General features: G+C 46.7%; 2 protein-coding genes across 2 annotated transcripts; one reads left to right on the forward strand and one right to left on the reverse strand.

Moving 5' to 3' along the window:
* Positions 1-7891: 7891 nt before the first annotated feature.
* Positions 7892-15868, forward strand: rtbdn (retbindin). Its single transcript, XM_026324487.1, has 6 exons — positions 7892-8082; positions 9303-9482; positions 9575-9674; positions 10736-10864; positions 11432-11528; positions 14739-15868. Exons 2-6 carry the CDS (start codon positions 9323-9325, stop codon positions 15093-15095), a joined length of 843 nt encoding a protein of 280 aa, XP_026180272.1. The 5' UTR covers positions 7892-8082; positions 9303-9322; the 3' UTR covers positions 15096-15868.
* Positions 15869-19823: 3955 nt separating this feature from the next.
* Positions 19824-21569, reverse strand: junbb (JunB proto-oncogene, AP-1 transcription factor subunit b). Its single transcript, XM_026324480.1, has one exon. It carries the CDS (start codon positions 21282-21284, stop codon positions 20298-20300), a length of 987 nt encoding a protein of 328 aa, XP_026180265.1. The 5' UTR covers positions 21285-21569; the 3' UTR covers positions 19824-20297.
* Positions 21570-24438: the final 2869 nt, after the last annotated feature.

The following is a 24438-nucleotide window of genomic DNA, read 5'->3' on the forward strand; positions in this document are numbered from 1 at the left end:
GATATCTGTAACCCCTTCCTGGGATTCCCTGTCGCTCCTCCTCCTCCTCTCACAGCGGAGGAGCATCCACCGGGTCCGGAGCACACAGTCCACCACACAGACCTGTTGTTGGATATTTATCCATGTTGTATGATCCAAGCTCACATGTGCGCTTTGCTCTGTTGAGGTCAACACACACTAACCCAGTCCGAGCCCAGTCCGAGTCCAGTCCGAGTCCAGTCTGAGTCCAGTCTGAGTCCACCTCACGGCTTTAGAGGCGACCCTGCCCTGCACACTGCTGCTCCACCTTTAACTGGTCTTCTTACTGTTCTTTATTGTAGCTTGGACTTGTCTTCATTTGTTTGTTCCAGCATTTATTTAATCATTTCTAGCTTATTAACATCTTCATGTATTTAAGAATGAATACATTTATTTATGTATCATATATACACACACATATATACACACATTGTTAATATATATATATACACACATATATACACACATTGTTTATTATATATATACACATACACACATTTATTATATATATATATATATATATATATATATACATTGTTAATATATATACACACACACATATATACTCACATTGTTTATTATATATATACACATATATATATACACACATTTATTATATATATATATAATAAATGTGTGTATATATATATATATATATATATATACACATATATATATACACACATTGCAAGTTTAGTTCAGCATTTATTTTTTTCTTTATTCTTTGTTATTTATTCTGTTTGTTCTTGTGTTTATGCCACTTTTCATCCTTTTGATAGAAGTTGTTGATTAAAAAAAACATCACACAAACAGAAACAGGCAACCTGAGCACACACACACATACACACACACACACACACACACACAGGGCACCAGGATGCGTCCACGTCCATGTTTGAGGCCGGTGGCCCACTGGCAGCGTCTATGCATAATGCTGGGGATTAGGACTTTCACACAGTTTTGATGTAACATATGGTCCAGGCTGCCCACGCAGCCACGACGCAGCAGGAAGTCTGAAACAGAGCGTCCAATCTCTGCCCACGCCGCCCCGTCCAAGAGGAAACGGCCAGGAAGACTGCAGGGACATAAACAACAGGCTGTCCTCAAAGACTGGGCTGACTAACAGAGTGGCTTCATTTTTACTGTTTTCATCATGTTTACCTCAACAATAACCATTAGACAGATGGATAGATAGATAGATAGATAGATAGATAGATAGATAGATAGATAGATAGATAGATAGATAGATAGATAGACAGATAGATAGACAGATGGATGGATAGATGGATGGATAGATGGATGGATAGATAGATAAAGTAGATAGATAGACGGACGGATGGATAGACGGACGGATAGACAGACGGACGGATAGATGGATGGATAGATAGATAAAGTAGATAGATAGACGGATAGAAAGACAGAGAGATAAAGCTTTTATGTCCCTGCTGGTGCAGGATGTGTTTGGATCAGAACCAGCTCTGGTCAGCAGGTTGTTAGATTAAATGGAGCTGGCAGTCAGGGAGCCTCTCTGTGCTGATGGAGCTGCTGTGTTGTGTGACCTGTAAACCCTGACGGACACACAACACTCACGCACCAACAGCCCCGTTGCCTCTCATGTTGAAAACTGGACCTGTGGACCCACAACAGCAGCAGAGAGTCTGGGTTTCTGAACTGACAGTAGAAATCCCAGCACAGGTGGAAAGACTGACCCCACAGTGGAAGGAAGTGCTGCTGAACACAGAAACGATGCAGCTTTCAGATCCTCTTACATAATCGTTTGATAATCCCTTTGAGTTTGGAGCGAAACAGCTGCTCGGTTTTGGTTGGAACCAGATTTGATGCTCTTCTGTTCCTCTGAAGGACGAGCCATCCTACTTAAACAGCAGTGTCCAGATCCAGCTTCAAAACTGTCCCGCATCATCATGAAGTGTGTGTGTGCTGACTTCACTACACAGCGCACATACACTCATACAAACATGACACACGCAACGTCACATGTGACAACGAGCCACACACAGGATGTGAGCAGATGGGAGCGCTGATCCTTTCCGGGTCACAGCAGCTGAGAAACATCTGCACAGCTGCCGGTCCTGACTACACACAACAGGAAAAACGTACTGCGATTGTTCCAGCCTTAGACAACAACAGCAGCAAAGTCCAACACAATCGTTAATGCAGCAGGAATATTCATCCAGAAACTGCTGAGATGATCCTAAGATCCTGTTGGTCTCACCTGTGCAGTCGGTGTTTGCTCTATTTTGATAAATAACGTGAAGCTCTGATTCCCTGTAGGGGTCGTGTCCTTAAATCACCACTGTGACTCCTTGTGGTGAAACACGGCAGAACAACAGGGGACACTGTGCAGGGTTGTGTGCTGCTTTGCTTCAGAACATGAAGTATCATGTTATTTTACCCACAAATATGATCGTTAATCACACGTTTCACTGACGGACATGGATGTGAGGGAACAAACACACCAACAGATGGAAAGACTCAGGCCTGGGGTTGTAAAGGTAAAATGTCTTCGCCTCTGCATCACCCCTTCATCCCTGTGCTAATCTGGAATTACACACCCACGGACTTATGTCACCAGAAGACCTGACAACAGCAACAGGCATTATGGGTAATCCTGAAGGCCGGTTCTGCATCAGAAGGCGAAGGCTCAGCCCAGCAGGACATCCCTAAACCGTCCTCGGCACCACGTCACACCCTGCTACTCCTGACAAGTGGACACATAAGAGGATTGGTCCATTCATTCCAAAAACCCATGCACAGCACATGTAGCGTCCAGGTTTCCTGCCTGTTTTTAGAGAAACCGAAGTGAAATCTCTTGACAAATCTGACATCAGGTGCTGGACTTGTTGTCAAGGTGAAGAAATATATTTAACCCCTTGTCACACAGCAGCCGTGTTTGTGCACAGGCCCCCAAATAAAAACTGTTCCTGTTCTTCTGATCCCAACATCATCCTGGTCTCTGCTGAAAGCTAACTCTACATTTCACACCCAAAAGTCCAAATGAGCAGCAGAGAAACTGGGGGGGGGTGCAGAAACTGGAAACAAACTGGACTTTAGCTGGCAGGCTGTGAAAAGACTCTGCAGCCCTGCTAACATGCTAACATGCTAACATGACAACAGTCAACAGCTGTATTGTTCCAGTAAGACTGATAGTTAGCATGAGCCACAAAGTCGAGCTGGGCGGGATGTCCTTCACGCTCAGTACCAGTACCAGTACCAGTGCCAGTGCCAGTACCAGTACCAGTTCATTTGTGGAGGAGCAGGAAGTGAGCAGAGCAGGAAGAAGAAATGAGTCAACAAAGAGCCAGAACAGCAGATGTTATGGGAGAAAAGTGCTTTTAGAGAGTGAGCTGATTACAGCTGAGGCGTTTTTCATGTGTGTGTTAGTCATTGATCCGAGTGTGATTAGGCTGCAGCTTCAGAGCAGCACTGGCAAAGACCCAGATAATATTTTAAGTCTCAGACGGCTGAGGAAAAGGCCAGAACACAGCAAAAAGCTGCTGCTGAGACTGATGCAGCCAGTGTTTCCTTGGTTTGAGGAAATACGACAGGAGCTTCAGAAAGTCTTCAGACCTGTTCGCTGGACTTCAGGTTCCGGTTTCTGTCCTGCAGTGTGAACTGTGGGACCTTATATACACAGGTGTGTGTCTTTCTAAGCTCTGTCCAATCAAATCAGTGTGTCCCAGGTGGACTCCAGTCTGGTTCTAGACACATTTGATCTGTGGACTTTTGTTAATGACAGATTTCAGTTTTAGTTTTTAATGAATTTGCAAAAAGGTCTAAAAACATGTGTTTAATGATCCATCCATCCATCATCTAGACCCCCTTAGTCCTAACCAGGGTCCCAGGGATCAGCTGGAGCCTATCCCAGCTCTCTCTGGGTGAAAGGCAGGGGTCCACCCTGGACAGGTCACCAGTCCATCACAGGGCCACGTAGAGACCAACAACCTCACACACTCACACTCACTCCTATGGGCAATTTAGAGTCACCAATCAACCTGACATACATGTTTTTGGACTGTGGGAGGAAACCAGAGTACCTGGAGAAAACCCACACAAGCACAGGGAGAACATGCAGACTCCACACAGAAAGGCCCCTGATGGGTTTCAAACCAGGAACCTTCTTGATGTGAGGCAACAGTGCTGACCGCTAATCCACCATGCTGCCCGTGTTTAATGTCAGCATTTTAAAATAAATCTACAGCGTGCAGACGGTGAAGCTGCTGTAAGTCCACATTCAGTATAAAAACAGCGATGAGATGCCGCAGATCTGAGCAGGATCTTCTCTATTGATCTGCTCCAACTGAGGTGTCATTTCAGAAGCCGAGTTACGGACAAACACTCCGTTTCTTCTGCCATCCATCTACCGCTGCAGAGCCTGGCCTCGTAACGCAAACATGAATCTGTCTGGGCGTCTGTCATGTGATCAGTCTTCCCAAATGTGCACCCACACAGATTCGTGTGCTGTGTGTCTCTTTATCCCCCTTGACTCTGTAGGTAATAATTCGTTTTCTAACAAGTGAGGAAGGATAAACAAGAAACTCCATCCCAGGATGCAAAGATCTGGATATTAGACTGGTCTCTAACAAAAAATACATTTTATAGATGTTTATATTATTAATACGTCCAATATGCCCCTTACTCTATAGATTTACATACAAACCTGTCATGTCATGTCTTATATCTTTTCATTTATTCTTATAAAATGTACAGTTTTATGTGTTTTCTTCTTTTATTCAGCTATAGAACTAAAATGTCTTGTTTTGCTCCACAGTTTTAACAAATAAAGAAATAAAAATACAGACAGAGGTGACGGAGGCAGCTGCTTCACGTCACACAGGGAAAGTTTATTTGGTTGTTCAGCTTTTTCTGTCCGAGCGTCACGTGGCAGGAACGTGCCTCCAGCTGACTCCTTCCTAATAACGACACGCAGGAATTCTGCCATAGGAAACTGGGAATATGATTCCTGGAAAAACAATCATGACGCCTGATGTGTGATCTTGGCGTTGGTGTGTCGTGATCCATGTCCAGGTGTGTGAATGTGTGAATATATGGACTTTAATATCAGTTTCTTTTTGTTTAGAATGTTTCACATCAACCTGCCTGCAGATGAAATTTTGGCCTTTTTCCATAAATCCCAAACCTGCATCATTCCATGTTTACTAATGTGTTGTCCCTCCTAAATAAATGAGTAACTGAATGTTTTTTATGGACGTAGGAAACATTGACCTTGGATGTGAAGCTCAGACTGAATGACCTCTGTTGGTTCTGTTAAAGAGTCCTGTCTGGACTGTTTTTACTACACACCGTGTTCAGTCTCCCACAGGTGCTGCTGACGTCCTGTGGCAACCGGCTGGCTGAGGATTTGACGTGAGCAAAGAAGACAGAGAAGATAAAGAAGCGTGTTTGCAACAGGTAAGCAGGTGTTCTGAGCAGGCCGTCCAGACAGAAGCATCGACAGGTGAAGTCGTCAGCGGCACATATGGAACCCCTTGGTCAGACAGCCGAGGCAGCAGACGCTCAGTTACAGAGGCGAGGCTGGAGGTTTGTGGCGAGGAGGGGAGCTTCATCACAGTTTGTGGGCAGCACCATCATCATCCTCTGCACTTCTGCTGTTGCTACCCTGACCATGAACTTTGGGAAAACCATCCAGGAGCAAAGACTAAGGCCAAACGACAACTAGCAACGAGATCTGGACTGGAATGAAGGTGAAAAAGCAGAAATGAACAAAAAGTCTTCAACTGAACTTGGTCCCTTCTCTCCATCTTATGAATGTGCTGCATGGATTTGTACACTCTACATTAAACAGGCTCCCAACATAGATTAATGATCTTTGTGTGCAGTGCTGCCATGTGACCACATGGTGGGGAAGTGGGACTACGTCTCAGTTCTTGTGGTTTCCAACAGCAGCTAATCCGAGGTTGACTGAAGACCGGATGTGTTTGCTCCACTGATAAGTATTGAACCCAGACAATAACGTTATTGAACACGCATCAGACTGATGGGAAATTCAACACCCAGACGCTTGAACTTTAATTCTGAATATCTGTTATGCCTTTTTAAAAACACCCGTGTGACTGTGTGAGAGTTGATTATATGTGTTACTGTTAAACGTCTGTGAGCTGATTTACTTCTAATGACTTTATTTTAGACAACGCACAGCACATGGATAGAAAAACCTAAATCCTAAACTATTGTTCTCCTGTTTGTTCCGCCGAGAACATCAGAGTCTGACTGACATTTGAAACGTTTCTTCTCAGACAGAAACAGTTTGTTATTTGACATTTGTGTCGGCTGAAGGTCACTGACTTTGACCTTTTCTGTGAGCGTCACTGCAACACTTGGTTCCTTTTACCTTAAAATATCACAAAATAAGAGCTGATTTATTTTTACCCGTGTTCCTGTTAATGAACTATATTAACCCCAGTTAGTTCAGATTGAAACTGCTAATCCAGCATGTTTATCTGTCCCAGTCCTTCATTTGAGCAAACTCTAACTTGCATGATTTAAAGTGATACACACACACTCAGAACATTGCATTAGTCCTCTGGTTGGTTAGGATGCAGTGCAGTCACATGTATTTCAGCTTTCGGACTTTTCTCCCCGTTTATTTTGTGATTTGATGCGGATGCTGGTTGAAGAGCTTCATCCTGGAGAAACAGCTCAGGGAGCAAATCAAAGCAAATCAAAGCGTCTAAACGGCAGAACTGAATGTGCAGTGAGTGAGTGGACAAGCACGGGTGACCCAGCCCTGCTAAATGAGAACAAGGGTACACAGAGCGGCGACGGCCTTCTTTGTCCTTCCTCTCTCTGTTCCCTGAATAGCTGCGGCACAAAGGATATGGTTATTCCTCTCTAATTACCAGATGGAGAGCTGTATGTCTGCCTCTCCGCTCTCAGCCCCCAGAAATAAAGTGCTCTGTGGTATCGACCCTCAGCAGCAGTTATGAAACAGTCTGGTGAGTCCCCTATTTCTCCTTCAGCCTCAGCTGAATCCAGCATGAGCCTGAGTTAAGTCTCCACAGAGAGCGGCTCGTCCACACTCAGGTTGTGTTGATTTGATGGCCAATCTGTCTGGTCCCTTCCTGTCCCTGCTCGGTTTTACTTGCCAAAACCAATCATGTCTAAGGCATGTCACCAATTTCACAGCCTTGGTTTTAGGCGGATGTATCTGGGCTATAAGACGCTCTCCATCTGCTCTTCTGAGGCCAAAATCCTTGGGAGGGCACTTGGGGGTGGGGGGGGGGGATGCATCCAGGCAGGGATTAGGTTGGCAGGCATGTCCAAGGGGAGGTGAGATTAAAAGCCGAGAGCAATGATGCACAGAGTGTGGAAAAACACACATTCAGACCTGCACTCCATGGCTGTCATTGAATGAAGGTGAGTGCTTCAGACGTTTGCCAGGAATGGAAAGAATGAATAACCTGCTTTTAGGGATTACACCTTCTGATGGCACTGATGGCACAGGGTGAACTCTGACAGGACACAGCAGCCTCTCTGTGGTGTTGTGTTCCCTGTCCTCAGCATATCACATAATGTTACATCTCAGCTGTGCCCTCTGCTAAACGCCCTGAGCTCAGTGAGGAGGACAGGTGTGACTCAGCTGCACCTGTGAATGAACCTCCCACAATCAGCAGCAGCGCCTTTAAATCAACTGGAGCGATGGTGTCTTCGTGTTTCCATCTCTGACATGGATGGAGGGGAGGCTGTCAACAAGGAGGATTTGGTAAACATCTGATTAACAAGGAGGGACCCGGTGTGTGCGTGCAAGGCAGGGAGGGAGGGGGAGAGAGGACTTCCCAGCATGGGGCAGACAGGGAGGGGGTGAGTCGCCTGATGGAACAGACCGAAATGTCCTTCATATAAACCGGCGACAAAGTGTCGAGCAGCGGGTCCAGAGACAGAGCAGGAGACACGAGCTCCGCGCACCGAGCACCGAGCACCGAGCACAGCCGCCGGATCCACCGCAACGCACCGGGAGCACCGAGAGAAAACACGCACCAGCGCTGAGGCACAAACCCACAGGAAGCGTCTTTTACCCACCGACAGGTAAGACAACGCACCGTGGAACCTGCGCACCGACAGATGCATTGAGGGAACCTACGGCTCATTAGAACAACAACACTAAGTGCCCTCAGGTTAATTGGACTTTTAGCTTTTCATACAGTCCACTGTGGTGGACTCACCTGTCAAATGACCGTCCAGATAAAATGAGCATTTTAAAATAATTCGACACTTTAGATCTAAACATGAAGAATGTTACTAAATCCCACATTTAAAGCATCATGGGATACTGTGGGAAAGCTGCCTAAATAACTAACCAGGCTGATTAAAATGAATAATACATGTGATTCAAACAGGCAGGGACCATGAACTAATGTGCCAAAGTTACTGACACATTCTGTTGTGCTGAATAAACCTGGGCCAGTCCAGGAGTCCAGCAGATTTGTTTAAGTCGTGTTGTCAGATTAGACGACTACGCATGTCATCCATCTCAGCGCGGTGCCTCAGCTCCACCTAATTACTAGGTCAGCAAACAGCCTGCACTGCATGGCTCTGTGGCACCGTGATGGAAACCAGCTTTTTGTTTGGGTTTTGTGCACCAATCAATAAGCTGCTGAATGATTTCTTCTCTGATAATCAATAGAACCTATTTCTAATGATTTCAGCTGCGTCACAGCCTCTGACGTGCTGCTGGCTTGTCTGTTTTTGCTCCGTCTTCCCTCCTTTCTGTCTTTCTCAGTCGTTATTTCTATCTTTAAAAGCACATTTGCACATTCAAAGTTTCGATGCGTGTTTGCACTGAGTCACTGAGACAATCGGCCCAAACTCACACCTGTGCCCGGGCCTCAAAGCTAATCCAAACCTTAAATATAAGAATATCATCGACATATAGTCAAAAACCTTATTTCACATGAACCAACCAGAGCTTCTATCACAGGCCTGATTTTCTCTGTATTCAGCCAAAAAACACCCAAACTTCCATCTGTACCTTCTTTATTTCTGTGATTCGGTTTCTCTGCTGCTCATTTGGACTTTCTGGCTGTAAAATGCAGAGTTACCTTTGAGCACACACCAGAGTGATGGTGGAATCAGAAGAACAGGTGCTTTTTATTTTAGGGACATGATTTTGGAACTTAAGTAAAAGTCAACAGGATGTTGACCCAGATTTTTGTGACAGCGCCCCCTAGTTTTGGAGGAATGAACTTGTGCCTTATCTTTAATTATTGCTGGTGATTCAGGTCAACGTGTGCTGGACTCTTTTGCAGACCCGTTAGTGGCTGTAGACATGGGTCTCTCCTGTCGCCCTCTGCTATTGGTTTGCGCATATTTGGTGGCTGTGCTGATTGGTGGAACCCACTCGGAGGGGGTGTGTCTTCAAGACGGCAAACACAAGGCCACGCCCAGCCCGGAGCCTCACCTGGGGGAGTGTGCGCTGTACGCTGACAGTGAGTGTTTACCTGGACACACTGTGTGTTTATTGGTGTAATGACATGTGACATGTATAACTGACGCCGGCTGAACCTTTTCCCCGTGACAGACAGCTGCTGCACACAAGAAGACATCCAGGACATCGCCCATGTCCCGTCTGCCAGCAGCAAGAATGAGCCCTGGGACAGGTGTGGACCTCTGAGCTCAGAGTAAGTCTCCCCCAGCAGAAGTCCTGCTGCTCCAGACTCTTTAAATGTTACAGCTAATGGTTTCGGTCCAGACAAAGTCTGCATAGAAAATGTGAACAAAGTGGAGCATTTAGCTGCTGAAGTGATTTCTTACAGTGCAGCTCAAACATGAGTTCACAGTGGAACAGCTGCTGATTGTGTTTTATATCAGAATCACAAACAGGTTTTTTGCCAAGTAGGTTTTCACTGCAATTTAAAAAACAGCTTTGAAAATATTTATTTACTAGAAAAGAACAATAAGTATAATCGCAGGTAAACCTGCGTAAAAATATACTATATATATATATAATAAATATCTTGTTTTTGTTGCGTCCAAGAACCTAAAACGCTTATTTTTCTCCATCATAAGAAACTGCAGGGTGTGTTGGCTTATGAAATGACAGTGGATATGTGCAGGTCACAGGACGCAGTAATTCATGCCCTCAAGGACAAGAGCTCAGCAGGGACAGTGTTATTATCCAGCTCCAGACGTCACTGTGAGCAGAGAGAAGCTGGTGGATCAGTGGAACCAGAGACCAGTGGACTCTTTGTCGACTGTAAACAGTGTCGGCCGTTCTCAGGGTCTGGAGCTGGTTTTTGGAAACAGACGGGCCTCCCATTGTTGGTGAAGAAGAACCATGTGAGCCAGGTCAGCGGTGTGGCTCCCTGCTGGGTTTTTAATAGTCTTTGGACAACAATGGATTCTCATAGACCAGCAGTAGCCAACTCCAGTTTTCGAGGCTCAGTTTCCTGCTTGTTTTTTACCTATTTTTGCCCTTTCAGCCTCCGACTGGCTGAACACACCTGAGGCAGGTAATGGACCGTGGCTTAGGAGCTTAGGGGAGGTGAAGGTTTGAAAACAGGACAGTGGTGACCTTGTTGGTGAATTCACACCAAAGCAAAGACCTTAAACAGCATAAAAACACAGATATGTCTCCACAGAATCAATATTTGTATGACTGAGCAGCGTCAGCGTTCCCAGGCACAGCAGTTCAAATGTCAGGCTTCCTGTCAGTGCTGACCTCTGCCCTCTCTCTCCTCAGGTGTGAAGGTTTCCTGAAGCGGGTGTCGTGTTTTTACCGCTGCTCCCCAGACGCGGCGCGTTGGCCTCACCCCCACAGCCGCTCATACATCCAGGCCGTGCCGCTCTGCCACAGCTTCTGCCATGATTGGTGAGGCTGCCGGACACACTGCCAAGCAAACCTAAATCAAAATCAGCACCGGTCCCTCTTGTCCCATAAGGCTGCCAGGAAGGAGATTAGCAGCCAGACTCACAGCACACGGCGCTGGCCTTGCTAAGACAGCGTGATGTGTAACACTGAAAATGAAGAAAATTAACTTGCATTAAATTGCACCTTCCTATAATGATAGATTTGGTGTGTGTATTTGTGCTTAGTGTGTATTTTAAAAGGCACAGTTTCACATTTTAGGAAACACCTATTTGCTTTTATTGCCAAGAGCTGACGACGTTTAGCAGCTGCTTAGCAACAGAAGAGTGAGAACGTCCTGATTTACAAAAGATGCATCAAAACCACCACAACATGTTTTGACACTTTGTTTGTGTGCAGATTAAATTAAACTGACGTGTGTATTCAGAGACGCTGGAAGGTGGATTCTGTTTCCCCTGTGCTCAGTCTTTGAGCTAAGCTCACCTCAGTTTTTAAGTCTGAGCTAAAGTCAGTTTGTTTCTCTTTTTTTAGATATTTTATTCTGAGCCTTGATGTTTCCCTTGTCTGCAGGTTTGAGGCCTGCAGGATGGACCTGACATGTGCTCGTAACTGGGCCCGAGACCCCAGGGGCCAGAACTGCACCGGGACCTGTGTTCAGTATCAGCAGGTAGGCTGTGGTCTGGCACACCTGTGACTGGACATTGACAGTAGTGAGTTTGTTCCTCTGCAGCCACCATGAGGTTCACATCTGTGGGATGGACTTGCATGAAATTATGCTGAAGGTTGATGTTCCCTTCAGGATGAACCAGAATCAGAACTTCAGTCTGCCCCAACAATTGGAGGCTGTACAGACGTATTAAAGTTACCTTCAACCTTGACAGTAAAAACATTAAAGTGAATGTTTTGGTCAAGAGCTCACAGTCAGTAAGGCCCAGTCTGAGTCCATCAGACCTGCTGTTTGATCCATGTCTGTCAGGGACCTGTACCAGGCTCCGGTGCGAACACCCTCACCTCCTAAACTGTGACCATGTTGTCGTGCTAATGTTAACACCCCTAACCTCTGTCACACCCTCGGATACAGAGACAGCGGCAGATATGTGAACTGGGGCTAACAGGCTGTTTGTGCCTGATCTGGCCTGTTTTCATGCCAGACGCCACTAATGGCACAAAATACGCTCAGATAAATGGAAGCAGCTGTGAGAGCCGTGTTTTTGAAACCGCTCCTGCCTACAGAGAGGCTGCACTCGCACAGTGGAGTGCTGGTCGGTCGTGATGAAGTTCACACATCAAACTTGGACATGCTCTGTGGTCGAAAGAAAATCTCTCTCTGATGGTGATTTAATCCACCGTTACACTGCCCGCCAGAGGAAGTGCTTATGAAGCAAAATCCTTGGTGGTGTTTCAATCATCTGCTGAAAGTTGTGTGTGTGTGTGTGTGTGTGTGTGTGTGTGTGTGTGTGTGTGTGTGTGTGTGTGTGTGTGTGTGTGTGTGTGTGTGTGTGTGTGTGTGTGTGTGTGTCAATTTGCATAGAAATAAGCTAATGCATTTAAAGGCAGACACACACACACCCTGTCCCTGTGTGTGTTTCTCACTCTCATTTGTCTCAGCGTTGGAGACTGTCTGCTCCGGGTTTATGGAAATCAGTTTCATCTACATCACAGCAGAAACACTGAAGTTTCACCTCTGAACTAAGTTACTGATTCAGCAGAATGTGCAGGAGATCCAGAAAGGATTTGCATCCCATCACTTTCCTTCACTTCATATAAGTGAAAGTACTTCATGTATATAAAGTACTTCAAATTAGAAGTATATAAGGTAGTTAACGTCAGCTACCCAGCGGTATATAAAGTACTTCAAATTAGAAGTATATAAGGTAGTTAACGTCAGCTACCCAGCAGTATGGAAAGTACTTCAAATTAGAAGTATATAAGGTAGTCGTCAGCTACCCAGCAGTATGGAAAGTACTTCAAATTAGAAGTATATAAGGTAATTAACGTCAGCTACCCAGCAGTATATAAAGTACTTCAAATTAGAAGTATATAAGGTAGTTAACGTCAGCTACCCAGCAGTATGGAAAGTACTTCAAATTAGAAGTATATAAGGTAATTAACGTCAGCTACCCAGCAGTATGGAAAGTACTTCAAATTAGAAGTATATAAGGTAATTAACGTCAGCTACCCAGCAGTATGGAAAGTACTTCAAATTAGAAGTATATAAGGTAATTAACGTCAGCTACCCAGCGGTATATAAAGTACTTCAAATTAGAAGTATATAAGGTAGTTAACGTCAGCTACCCAGCGGTATATAAAGTACTACAAATTAGAAGTATATAAGGTAGTTAACGTCAGCTACCCAGGAGTATATAAATACTGTGGTATTTGTACTGGTACTGCAGCACTGGTACTATACTTCTCCCAGTACTAATTGCATGTTGTTCAGTCAAAAACACTCAGATCTTCTAATATGGTCCTGAGTTCTTTAGTTGTGGTTGTTCTGCTTTATACGTAGAATAAATGATTCCTCTTCAGTCACGTGACAGGAAGGATCCATCTGTTTGCATTATCACGGCAGGTGAAGTGTCATAGGTTTCAGAAACGGGCAGGACGGACTCGTGAGGACGAGAACGACAGAACGGCCGCAGGAAGCGTCTCTATCCGACTGGTTCGGTCAGACCGTGTCGCCTAAAGCCGCTTGTGCCTGCGCTGAATTAGCTCTGGCGGCGAACCACGTCTGCCCTGCGTTATGAGGTCGCTGCGATCAGACCTCAGCCTCTGACAGGGAGGGCGTGCAGAGGAGAGAGCTCATCCTCTTTGTCCTTCCAACACAGTAAATATATTGCAGCTTTTTCTTGTCTGTGTGACTCAGTCTTAATCCCCCCCCCCCCCAACAGGCGGGAGGATGAAAGGGAGCTGGGGTTGGGGGGTGGGGGCTGCTACGGAGAAGCAGAGAGAACCAGACAGATATATGGTGCAAACAGTGAGTGCACCAATAAGCAGCTATAGTAGGAGGCAGGCGGCGACTTGGCAGCACATTTTAATGACTGGTTATGAGGCAGTTGCCAGAGAGAGAATAGGAGCTTAAACACAGACGAGCACAGCGTGTGAAACATCACTAATTAGCTTTCCCCACTCCATGAAGCATGAAGGCCCGGGCCCTGTGCCGTTAAACAGCTTAGAGCAATATGGCTGTTAATCTGCATGTGTCTGCTGATGAGAGCGCTGCCATGGCCCAAAGCTCTGGTCTTTGTCGTCTGCACAGGTGCGGATGTACGTGTACACAGGAAGTGTAGAATAAAAGAATAAAAGAAAGAAGCAGCGCTGGGCCCGTGTGAGACGACACCACCTGCAAAATGCTTAAAGCTGCTCGACCTGACTCTGATCAGCCTCTAGAGGGCCTCATAGACCTCCAAACAAACCCCCACTGTAAACCTCCCCCTCACTGTGTGAACTACAGGTGCCTGGTTGGGACAAACTTCTCAGGAGGCAGCTCCCAGTCCAAAGCTCATTGTAATTACAGGAGAATAATTATAGTTATTTAATTTATGTTGCACTTTGTTTAATTCAGACGGTTTGTCGTCTTGTTTTGTGTCCAACCCATCCAACACTGTAGTGTTTGTTGTTCTGATAATTATATGTTGGTAGGAAGATCCAGGGCAGGACAACGAGCAGCTCTTTGGCAGCGTTACCTCAGTCTCCTGTGTCCGTGCACATCGACGTCCAGCCGGCTGTTGTGATTATAGGTTGCTGAGGGCTCGTTTAAGTGCTTTGTGTATTTTTAACTACGTGAGCTCTGGCTGTTATTCCTTGTGCCCCAGTGGTGGATGTGGATTCTCTTCACGTTGCTGCAATACGTTGTTGTGTCTGTGTCTGTGTGTAGATGTACCAGCATGGCAGGGACCTCTGTGAGAGCCTGTGGGGCGACGCCTTCGTGACCGTGGAAGAGGAACCGGCCGATGTGGGTCAGGCCGGAGAGCCTGGGGCGGAGGGGGATGGACGTCGGCCCTGCGGCTGCCTGACCCTCAGCCCCTCGGACAAGGACGTGATCGCTGCCCTCCGGGCCCAGCGAGACAACCCGGAGGAGCTGGACACCACGAAGACCGGCCTGCCTCAGTACCGGGCCCCTTGCCAGACCAAGCTGCCCCTGCAGGCCGGGAGCAGCAGGAAGGGGAACTCTGTGCTGCGCAAACGCTCGGTCATGGTGGACGACATGGAGGGGAGTGGGAGCGGCTTGTAGAGAGCAGCGACAGGTGGTAATTCCTTAGAGTTAACTGTCTAGATCCCAGTGTACGAACTCCTTTAATCCTGTAACTAACCTGACCCCCCAAACCTCAGCTCTCATCGTCACTCTCTCCATATATGTAACCTCTGTGGCTCTAACCTGTAAGACAAGCTTGAAACATTTATAAACCTCCAGTTAATGATGCCACAGCTGAATAAAACTATCAAATCCTAAATTATTCAAGGGCTCTAACGTCAATAATAAGATTAGATCCATCATATCACTGATAACGTCACGTAACAATGATTTTTATTTTTGTTTTTAGCAGCTCAGATATTCCATGTGCTTTGTATAGTTCACCGGTGCACATTGCTCAGCATTATGATTTGACGTGGTGACACGTGGGAAACGTAGGTTAGAGTGAACGTCGTGTCGTCCCATCGTCACAACCTGCATCTGCGCTGCTCAGCTCAGCCTCCTCGGTGACGTTAGTTGTTGTGGTGCCGTGCAGTCCACGTGGGATAGTGGATAAAGTCCTGCAGAGATAATCAACCGACTTAGGGGGTGTGTTCGCTAACGACAGTGGGCTCTGGGCTCTGGGCCTGAGGGAGGTTTAATATCCAGCGTTGGTACCAGATGAAGCCGCTCTGGTTTTTTTGGATCCCACGTCACCAGTGGTCTGTGGATGCTTGTTTTCTAATCCTGTATTTGTGGAGTGGGCTCTGTTAGATGTTTTTGTTTTGTATAAAGAGGTTTGATTCATCTTGTTTCTGTGCTTTTCTTTATGTTCCCAATAAATTTTTAATGGTCACCCTGAGTCGGTCCCAGTTCTTTGCTGTCAGGATCATACCAGCTCAGTGTTTCTGCACGAGATGAGCTCATTTACACACTATTATTTTATTATTAGTTTTAGGTAAGAATCTCACCTGCTCGTTCACTAGTTTAGTAAGTTTAGTCAGTTAACTAACCCTCATGTAAGAAGCTGTAGATGTTAGACCTTATTGAGAAGTAGAAAAGATAAAGAAATGTTCCTAAACATTCTCACCGAGCAGTAAAAACATGTTTTACAGCTGATACAGAGGATGAAAACTGCATTAACATGGATGTTACGTTTCACTGCTGTGTTCGTTTAAGGCAAAGAGATAAATGTGATGTTTCTTCTGAGGTGTCATGAAGTAAAAGCTGCACAAATGGAAATAAGCTGCTAAAGGAGCTTTATAAACACCTCACATCTGAATACTCGACTCTACTGACAAAATGAGGCAAGTGTTGCTTTGTCTAAAATCAAAGTTACACTGGATTAAATCAGTCAAACCGTGTACGTCCCCTCAGGCTGAGACGTCCGTGTTGGCGTTTGACGGCAGCGTTGGCGTCTCCAGCTCTGATTCCAGGAGCGGCCGCTGCCTCTGCTCTGTCTGCTCATCACCGTGAGCCTCCACTTCGCTGACACATCGTGACAGGTCTGTTTACGCTCCCATCTGGACAGCTGTCACTCGGCCTTAGCCTTTCCCACCCACAGCTGGAAGGGAGGAATCCGAATGATCTTATATTTAAATAAGTATGAGGAACCTGTCACAGCCTGATTTTATTATACAGGCCACATTTCAACTGAACGCCTCTGGGCCTCTGGAGGATTTAGGTCCTTCCAGTGATTCAGCCTTACAGAAATTGACCTGACAGAAAGACTCATTATCTGAATCCAGCAAATAGGAAACAAATCAGACAAATCCGGACGTGAATAATCTGTAAATCACCCAGTAATATGCAACATTATGATCTTCACACTGTGGCAGTTCTGTTTGAAAGTCTTAAACGTGGCCTGTGCGCCCTCTGCAGGTGAAGCTGCAGTGAACACAGAATCATGTTTCCTTAATATGGACTTTTCAAGGCCACTACACTAATCCCTTTACAGTCGAGCTTCAATAACGTGTTTGAAACCCCAGGTCCAGACGTTGCTGTGAGCAGAGAGCAGCTTTTTGTTTTTGGAAACAGACGGGCCTCCCATTGTTGGTGAGGAAGAACCATGTGAGCCAGGTCAGCTGTGTGGCTCCCTGCTGGGTTTTTAACAGTTTTTGGACAACAATGGAGGTCTACGGCTCAGACCCATAAGCTGAACCAGGTTCTGGACTAGGGAATGCATTGTTTAATGAGTATCCTCACATGTACAAACATTTGTGTGTGTGTTTCTTTATTAGTGGAGAAGAGACAACAAACAATCTACAGAAGAACAGTTTGTGTTTTCAGCTGCTATGGTGATGTCTGTCCACTAGGTGGCGATGTGTTCCCACAGTAACCCTCCAACAGCACAGTTTCTTCTTTGTGGGTCTACACCTGTTCTGCTGTGGTTAATGCACCAACAAACTCTACAATGTGACCATACTTCACTTAACGCAGCTCTGCTCTTTCTGCTGTTAATGCTCAGTTTGTCGTCGCTCTGTGTGATGTTGATGTTGGTGAAACTATCATTTCAAATGAATGGACCATTATTATTATTTTATTCTCATCATAACAAGCTTTAAAATAGACCATTTGTTTGGTACAAGTTCAGTCTGACACAGGGGTTCCTAATAAACTGACCAGACCATAATACACAGCTTTAATACACACAGTTAAATGTGGATTATCTCTGTAACAAACTTCCCTCCAACAGGCCTCATGTAAAAAAAAACACCCCCCTTTCCTAAATCATCTCTCTATTAAACATCTAAAACTACTGATGCAACTTGTGATCCAACGTCTGTGAGGACCTCAGATGGCCAAGGTGGGAGGAATATTCATGGTTCTCGAGAAGATAACAGAAGATCTGAAGGGGGATGAGTGAGAGCCAGGCCTGCGTGTCTGTGGGAGGGGGTTCATGGAGAGGAAAATAAACCCACCCAGAGCTCTTTATACGTCAGCGTTCACATCACAGATGTTCCCACAGACACTCAGTGTGGGCTGTGGGCTGAGGCGTGTGGAGAGGCAGCAGGGCTTCACTTGGCTTGTTGTTGGAGTGTGTGCACGCATTATAATATGTAGGCCTGCTGTGTGTGTGGAACTGGAACACTGCAGATATTCAAGGTTCCTCTGAATAAAGAAAATACCTCTGACAGTTTTACAACAATAATCCATCAATAATGAGAATCCAATAAGATCAGACACATTCTGCACAGTGAGTACTTTTACTTTGGATACTTCAAGTACATTTGGATGATGGTACTTCTACTGCAGTAACATTTGGAGTGCAGGACTTTATTTACTGCAGTAAAGGATCTCAGTACTTCTACAGCTGCTTCAACAACGTCGTGTTTTTGTGACACCGAGTTTGATCATAATCATGTAGGTTATTTGAAACTGCTCGATAAAGCAAAAACAGGCGCTGGGTTCAAACATGTACATCCCCTGAAACCTCGAGTTTCTCAATAAAAAGTCAAGAATAGGAGAAGTTGTGTGGGCGCTTTTGTTTCCACGTCCACGGTAAAAAAATAAGGGGAGTTGTTTTGGATGGAAACGTGGCTATTTAAATAGATGTCAGATGAAAACAGGTTAAAACCTTCCTCTCCAAAACAAGCTGAGGTGAGAGCGCGCGCAGACCGCAGCCTTCACTAGTAGACGCGTTTGAAGTGGTTTCGTGCGCACTGACAGAGAGGTGTTTTTCAGACCACAGTGGCGGTCTACTTCAGCCTGCTTGTACGTCACAGTCTGATTTCACAGGACTGAAATCCCCCTCCAGGTTTCCTCAGACCAGCTTCTTTCGGCCAAGGGTCACTAAGCGTGGACTGCTGTTTGAGCGGCACGGACCTCACTGTAGACGCTCCAAGGCCACCTACAGTCCCATATCTTCATTATCCTCATCATTTTAGTGCTTCCGGGCCCCATAGAACCGTTTGACGACCCCTGGTTTAACAGTGCGAAGGCTTAATGACTCACCCACCCCAACTTAAAGCGGGACTTTCCCCTCTCTAACCAGCTCCCTAACCCCTGCTCCCGCACATTCTTGGCCACTGATGCGTCCCAGAGTGTTTTCTTTGGCGGCGCGCGCGTCTCAGTCCATCCACACAGATGCTCCCGCGCGCACCAGGACGCCCACTCGCGCCTACTGCTGTGCCAAGCGGCGTGGCATCTTGAGACGCCCCCGACATTCCTGGAGCCGCAGTCACTTCCCCTCCAGTCCAATCTTTCACTTATACAGACACCTCAAATATGCCCTAATGACTCGGACTTGGACCGGCGGGTTTACGGATGTGGCTTTATAGGAACCGTTTTAGTCCGCAGGGTGTGTTGGATCGTGAAAAGGGGTGTTGTGTTGACTTGTGTTGTCTGAGCTCATTATCTACTCCCTGCTGGTCTTTAGCCAGTCAGAGAAACCTTTACCCTGATAAGACTTTGCTCCGTTCGCGTGTGTCACGTCTGAATTCGCTCAATGAGAAAAGGAAATTCCACCACCCTCACGCAGCTCGCAGACCTTATCGATACGACGGGAGGGATTGAGATGAAACCAGTTTGCTTTACCTGGGCGGGGATTCCCAGAAATCCTCCCCTGTGACGGAGTACTCACCAACATGCCCATTTATGGACAAGCCCCTGCGTACATAGGAAAGGCCTACGTACGTGCCTACGCTCTGTGCGTAAAACCCTGAAACCAAAATGTTTATGTGTGTGAGGCCTCCTCAGTGGGAGCTACAGTGACTGTTCCGGGTAGAAAACAGCCCTCCCTCATGGTTCCTGCTGCTGTTTCATATAAAACAAACACTCAGCATCACATTCCGTTTCAAACACTTTACTTAAATACACGTCACAGATAAAAAAGACACTGTAAACATTGGACATCATTAGTTTGTCTGGATCAACCGGGCAAACACAATAATTTACACCATGAATAAATGCAGCATTGCATGACAATATCCGTTTTAAAAAGTACAAAGAATGATCATTCCCATTTTCTACCATTAGTAAAGCCCACGGGTGGGCCTGCGCCCGCCGTGTAGCTCGGTGTCTGCTCAGTCTGGATGCTGCCCTGGTTTCTAGGGTTCAATGGTCCTTTGAGCGGTGTCCAGCATCCGGAAGTACCATTTATCAGTCTTTTCACCCTAAATGTCCTACAGAGGTGTGTACACAAAGCCCTGGGCCATGTGCTGCTGTCAGTGCTGGCAGCACATCGGTCGGTATTCCAGTGCTGCGCATGCAGAACGTGCCTCCAGTGTTTTTACTTTTCAGTCAGTTTCCAGTCTCTGCTCTTTAAAATGCCTCCATCTTGCTCGTGAGCATCAGCTGACAGCCGCTGCTCACGTGTGTCAGGACCTTCTGTTTGAGCTGGGCCACCTGGTCCCGGAGCACCGACGCCGTGTTGGAGAGCCCCGCGTTGTCGTTCTTCAAAACTTTCACCTTCTCCTCCAGCCGAGCGATGCGCTCCAGCTTGCGCCTCCGGCATTTGGTGGCCGCCAGTCGGTTCCTCAGCCTCTTGCGCTCCGCCTTGATCCGCTCCTGCGTCTCGAGGTCGATCGGGGACATCGGGGGCGAGCCGTCGCTGCTGAGGAGGTCGGGCACGGTCTGGGGCTCCTCCTTCAGAGCGACGAGCCGCTGCGGATGGAGTCCGGAGCCGGGCAGGGAGTGCTGGAAGTGGTGCGTGTTGTGCGTCGAGGGCTGGGGGTGGCTCTGCTGGTGCGGCGGCAGGTAGCTGATGGTGGCGGTGGGGTAGCTGGATGCGGAAGAGAGGCTGGTGTTCGGGCAGTAGGCGTTCAGTGTCGTGTAGATGGGAGGCTCGGGCTGCAAAGCGGAGCCGAAGACACTAGAGGCCGCCGCCGAACACGTCGTAGCTCCGCCGGCACCGATGGACACGTTAGGAGGGGGCATCTGGTTCATCTTGTGCAGCTCGTCCAGGGCTTTCACGAACCCCTCAGCGAAGCCCTCCTGCTCATCGGTGATGCCCCGGTTGTAGAAGTACTGGCCCGGGGTGGGAGTGGTGATCACACCGTTACTGTTTTGGATGATGAGCCTCTCTAGCTCTGGGGATGCGAGCTTCAGGGACCCGACGTCCTGCTGCCCCCCTTGGTACGGGTCTGCCTCGGCTCTCAGCTGGGATTTCAGGTTGCGATAGGGCTCTGTCAAGTTCAAATTCATATTCTGCTTTAGCAGTTTGTAGTCGTGCATGGCTGCATCTGAGTGGCCGTAAGCCGACAGAAAAGAGTCGTCATGATAGAAAGGCTGTTCCATCTTTGTAGACATAAAGTCGTAGGAAAAATAAAAGCTTACCAGCTGCTTACAGACACACTACAACAAATGTCAGTGTCAGCAGAGAGCAAGCATCAACTCAGCCGCTCGTCGCCTCTCTACAGTGTCCCAGATTAAAAACGGAAATCAAAATCTCTCCGAAAACACAGTGAAAGTCCGAGTGTTCACTTCAGTGTCCTCCTGAAAGTGTCTGTGTCCGCGCTCCTGTCAGGGGAAAGTAACTCCAGCTGCTGACGCGCTGGGCTCGGCGTTTGGCGAGGTGTGCTCCAGGAGCGTCAGTGCGCACCTTTTATACAAGCGAGGACACACGCTCGCTGCCAGGGCCGAGCGGGGCTGTGATTGGCTGCCTGGCTCGCTCTCCACGCTTGGTGGGCGCGCCGTCGAGTGACGCTAATGCCGGGAAGAGGCGACTGTAAACAAGCCTGCAGGCAGGAGCGCGCACCGAGGACGGACGCAGCGGAGACCGGGGTCACAGACAGAAAAGCCGCGGTATTTATGCGTCTTTTGAGCGATACTGGAAAAGCGACGAGGTGAGATTATGGTTTCATTCAGCCAGGTGTTGTTGATCACAACAGATACGTCACTTTACGTTTGAGTTAATTTAATGTGAGCGGCGTTACGTCATATTCTGTTCACCTGTAGATACATGTTAGATTTATTAGATGAGGACTACCACCGAAATAAATGAAACACCAGTGCTGCTTATTCCGAGCAAACCTTAGGAGGAAGTCCTAAAGCCTTATATGGGCACACTGACTGCGTTCATTTCCGAGAGAACCGGGGAGCCACGCCCACCAGGCATTGGTCCAGCAGACTCAGATAGTTTATAAACCTCAAGTATTGACCTCCAGTACAATCCCCCAGTGTAAACCTCCAGTATAAACTTCCACTATAATCCCCCAGTATAATCCTCCAGTATAAACCTCCAGTATAAACCTCCAGTATAAACCCCCAGTTAAAACCCCCAGTATAAACCTCCAGTATAAACTTTAAGTATAATCTCCCAGTGTAATCCTTAAGTATAAACCTCCAGTATAAACCTCCAGTTAAAACCTCCAGTGTAAACCTCCAGTATAAACTTCCACTATAATCCCCCAGTATAATCCTCCAGTAAAAACCTCCAGTATAAATCTCCAGTAAAAACATCCAGTATAAACCTCCAGTATAAACTTTAAGTATAATCTCCCAGTGTAATCCTTAAGTATAAACCTCCAGTATAAAGCCCCAGTATAATCCTTCAGTGTAAACTTCCAGTATAATCCCCCAGTATAATCCCCTAATCCTCCAGTATAAATGTTGAACCAAACCTTCAGTCTTTTCTTGTACTTATTCAGAGGTACCTGATACATGTTTTACTTTTTACTGTCGTCACTGAAACGTGTCATTCAGCTTCAGTCCTAAGTGATGCCCTCAAACACACCGTGACCCGTCAGTGGAGCAGAAAACGGGTCAGTTCCTCCTGCAGCCTTCTGACGGCTTTGAGAGGTGCTGCCGGTTGATCGTCAGTGGTAAATAAGGGCAACGTGCGACACAAACCGAACCCGGTCAGTCGTAGATCTAAGGCCTGTTGGACAAAACCACCTTTCACTGGGTTTTGCTCTACAGGTGAAGCCCAGTGATGGAAATGTGATTCCTCAATCATGCACCTGTTTGACTCTTTGTCTCCAGTTTGTAATTCTTCCACCGCCCACACAGTCACGGACCAACGCAGACACCAATGCATCCTCACACAGACAGAACTCGTCCGATAGCCTGCGCCTGAGGGTCGGATCACGGATCAGGCTCTCGTCAACAGACCGGTTTACACCAGGAAGCAGAGCAGTAACAAACATCTTGTTTACAGTCACACGTGCACTGGAGATGCAGGAGACTAAGGCTCTAACTGAACAGGAAATTATAGAAGAGTCCTCATTAAAATCAGGAGATCGGTTCACATCTTTGTCTGAAGTGTCTCCACTTCCCCCTCAGGCAGGTCCAGGTAACCTACCACCTGTGCATCCCAACATTTTCCACATGTTGTTATGACTGAATTTAAATAGGATATTGTTTAATATTTATCGTGTTAGAGACTTTAATATCACATCAATTCTTTTTCATACTTTAACCAGATAAATTGTGTTTTACTTTAAGTATTTCAGCTGTTTCTGTTATTGTTAGTTCCTTTTCAAAATATTTGTTACTGTATTTCTTTTAGCAAAGAACCATCTATTTCAATACGTCTGCCATTTAAGTTTCTCACTTGTTGGACTGAGGTTGTCTGTCTGTCTATGTTCCTCTATAACACAATGACTTTCAATCAAATTCATTTTTATTCAGAGTCAAATGTTTAATCTCTCCCAGGTTGGATGGGAAGATAACATCAATAAAGCTCTGGCAAACAAACAAGAACCTCATCATAGTTACACGAAAACAAGAGGTCCCAGCTGTGATTGTTTCACCTTTCTCACCCGCAGACGTCGGCCTGCGTGCATCCACCCTGTGCATCCACCCTGTGCATCCACCCTGTGCATCAAACTCTCAGCAGGTTTTCCCTTCGGCAGGGAGCAGTCACAGCTCCCCTGTAACAACATGTAGGTGTTGTAAAAAGCACATAGAGGAGAGATGTTTGCTCAGGCAGACCCTGCTATCGTGTTTAGGCCTAAAGGGACACGCTGCTGTCGGGGCAGAAGTTACTCAACAACTTTTAAAAAGTGTCACGGTGAGAAGGGAGAATGTGATTAACCAGCTTCTGGACATGAAATCGCCACGTTCAGGGTCTCCATGCCCGATTGCAGTGACCTCATCTCAGGTAATTCTCTGGCATTCGGTGAGGCTATTTTAATTCTATGCCTATTTGTCAGTATCCATGGGAATAAGGGCAAACAGGGGAAAACAACAGTTCCTGGCAGTGTTATGCTTCCACTTTGCCACCTCCCTTATAAATTCTCTTCTCTGTGCAGCTGCCTGTCTCTGCTGCTGCTGCCGCCGCTGCTGCTGCTGCTGCTGCTGCTGCTGCTCGGCTTTAGGTTTTATTCAGCGTTGCGGTAGAGAGGTTGACCACAGGCCCAGTGACATTTTGGCAAAGCACAACAGTACAGGGTCCAGAGTGGTGAGTGTTTACGGGAACACTCGTGAGGTGGCATCGTGCCACGCTGCCAAATGTTAGTCA

The sequence above is a fragment of the Mastacembelus armatus genome, chromosome 8 (genome assembly GCF_900324485.2).
Source record: "Mastacembelus armatus chromosome 8, fMasArm1.2, whole genome shotgun sequence".
Classification (NCBI taxonomy): domain Eukaryota; kingdom Metazoa; phylum Chordata; class Actinopteri; order Synbranchiformes; family Mastacembelidae; genus Mastacembelus; species Mastacembelus armatus.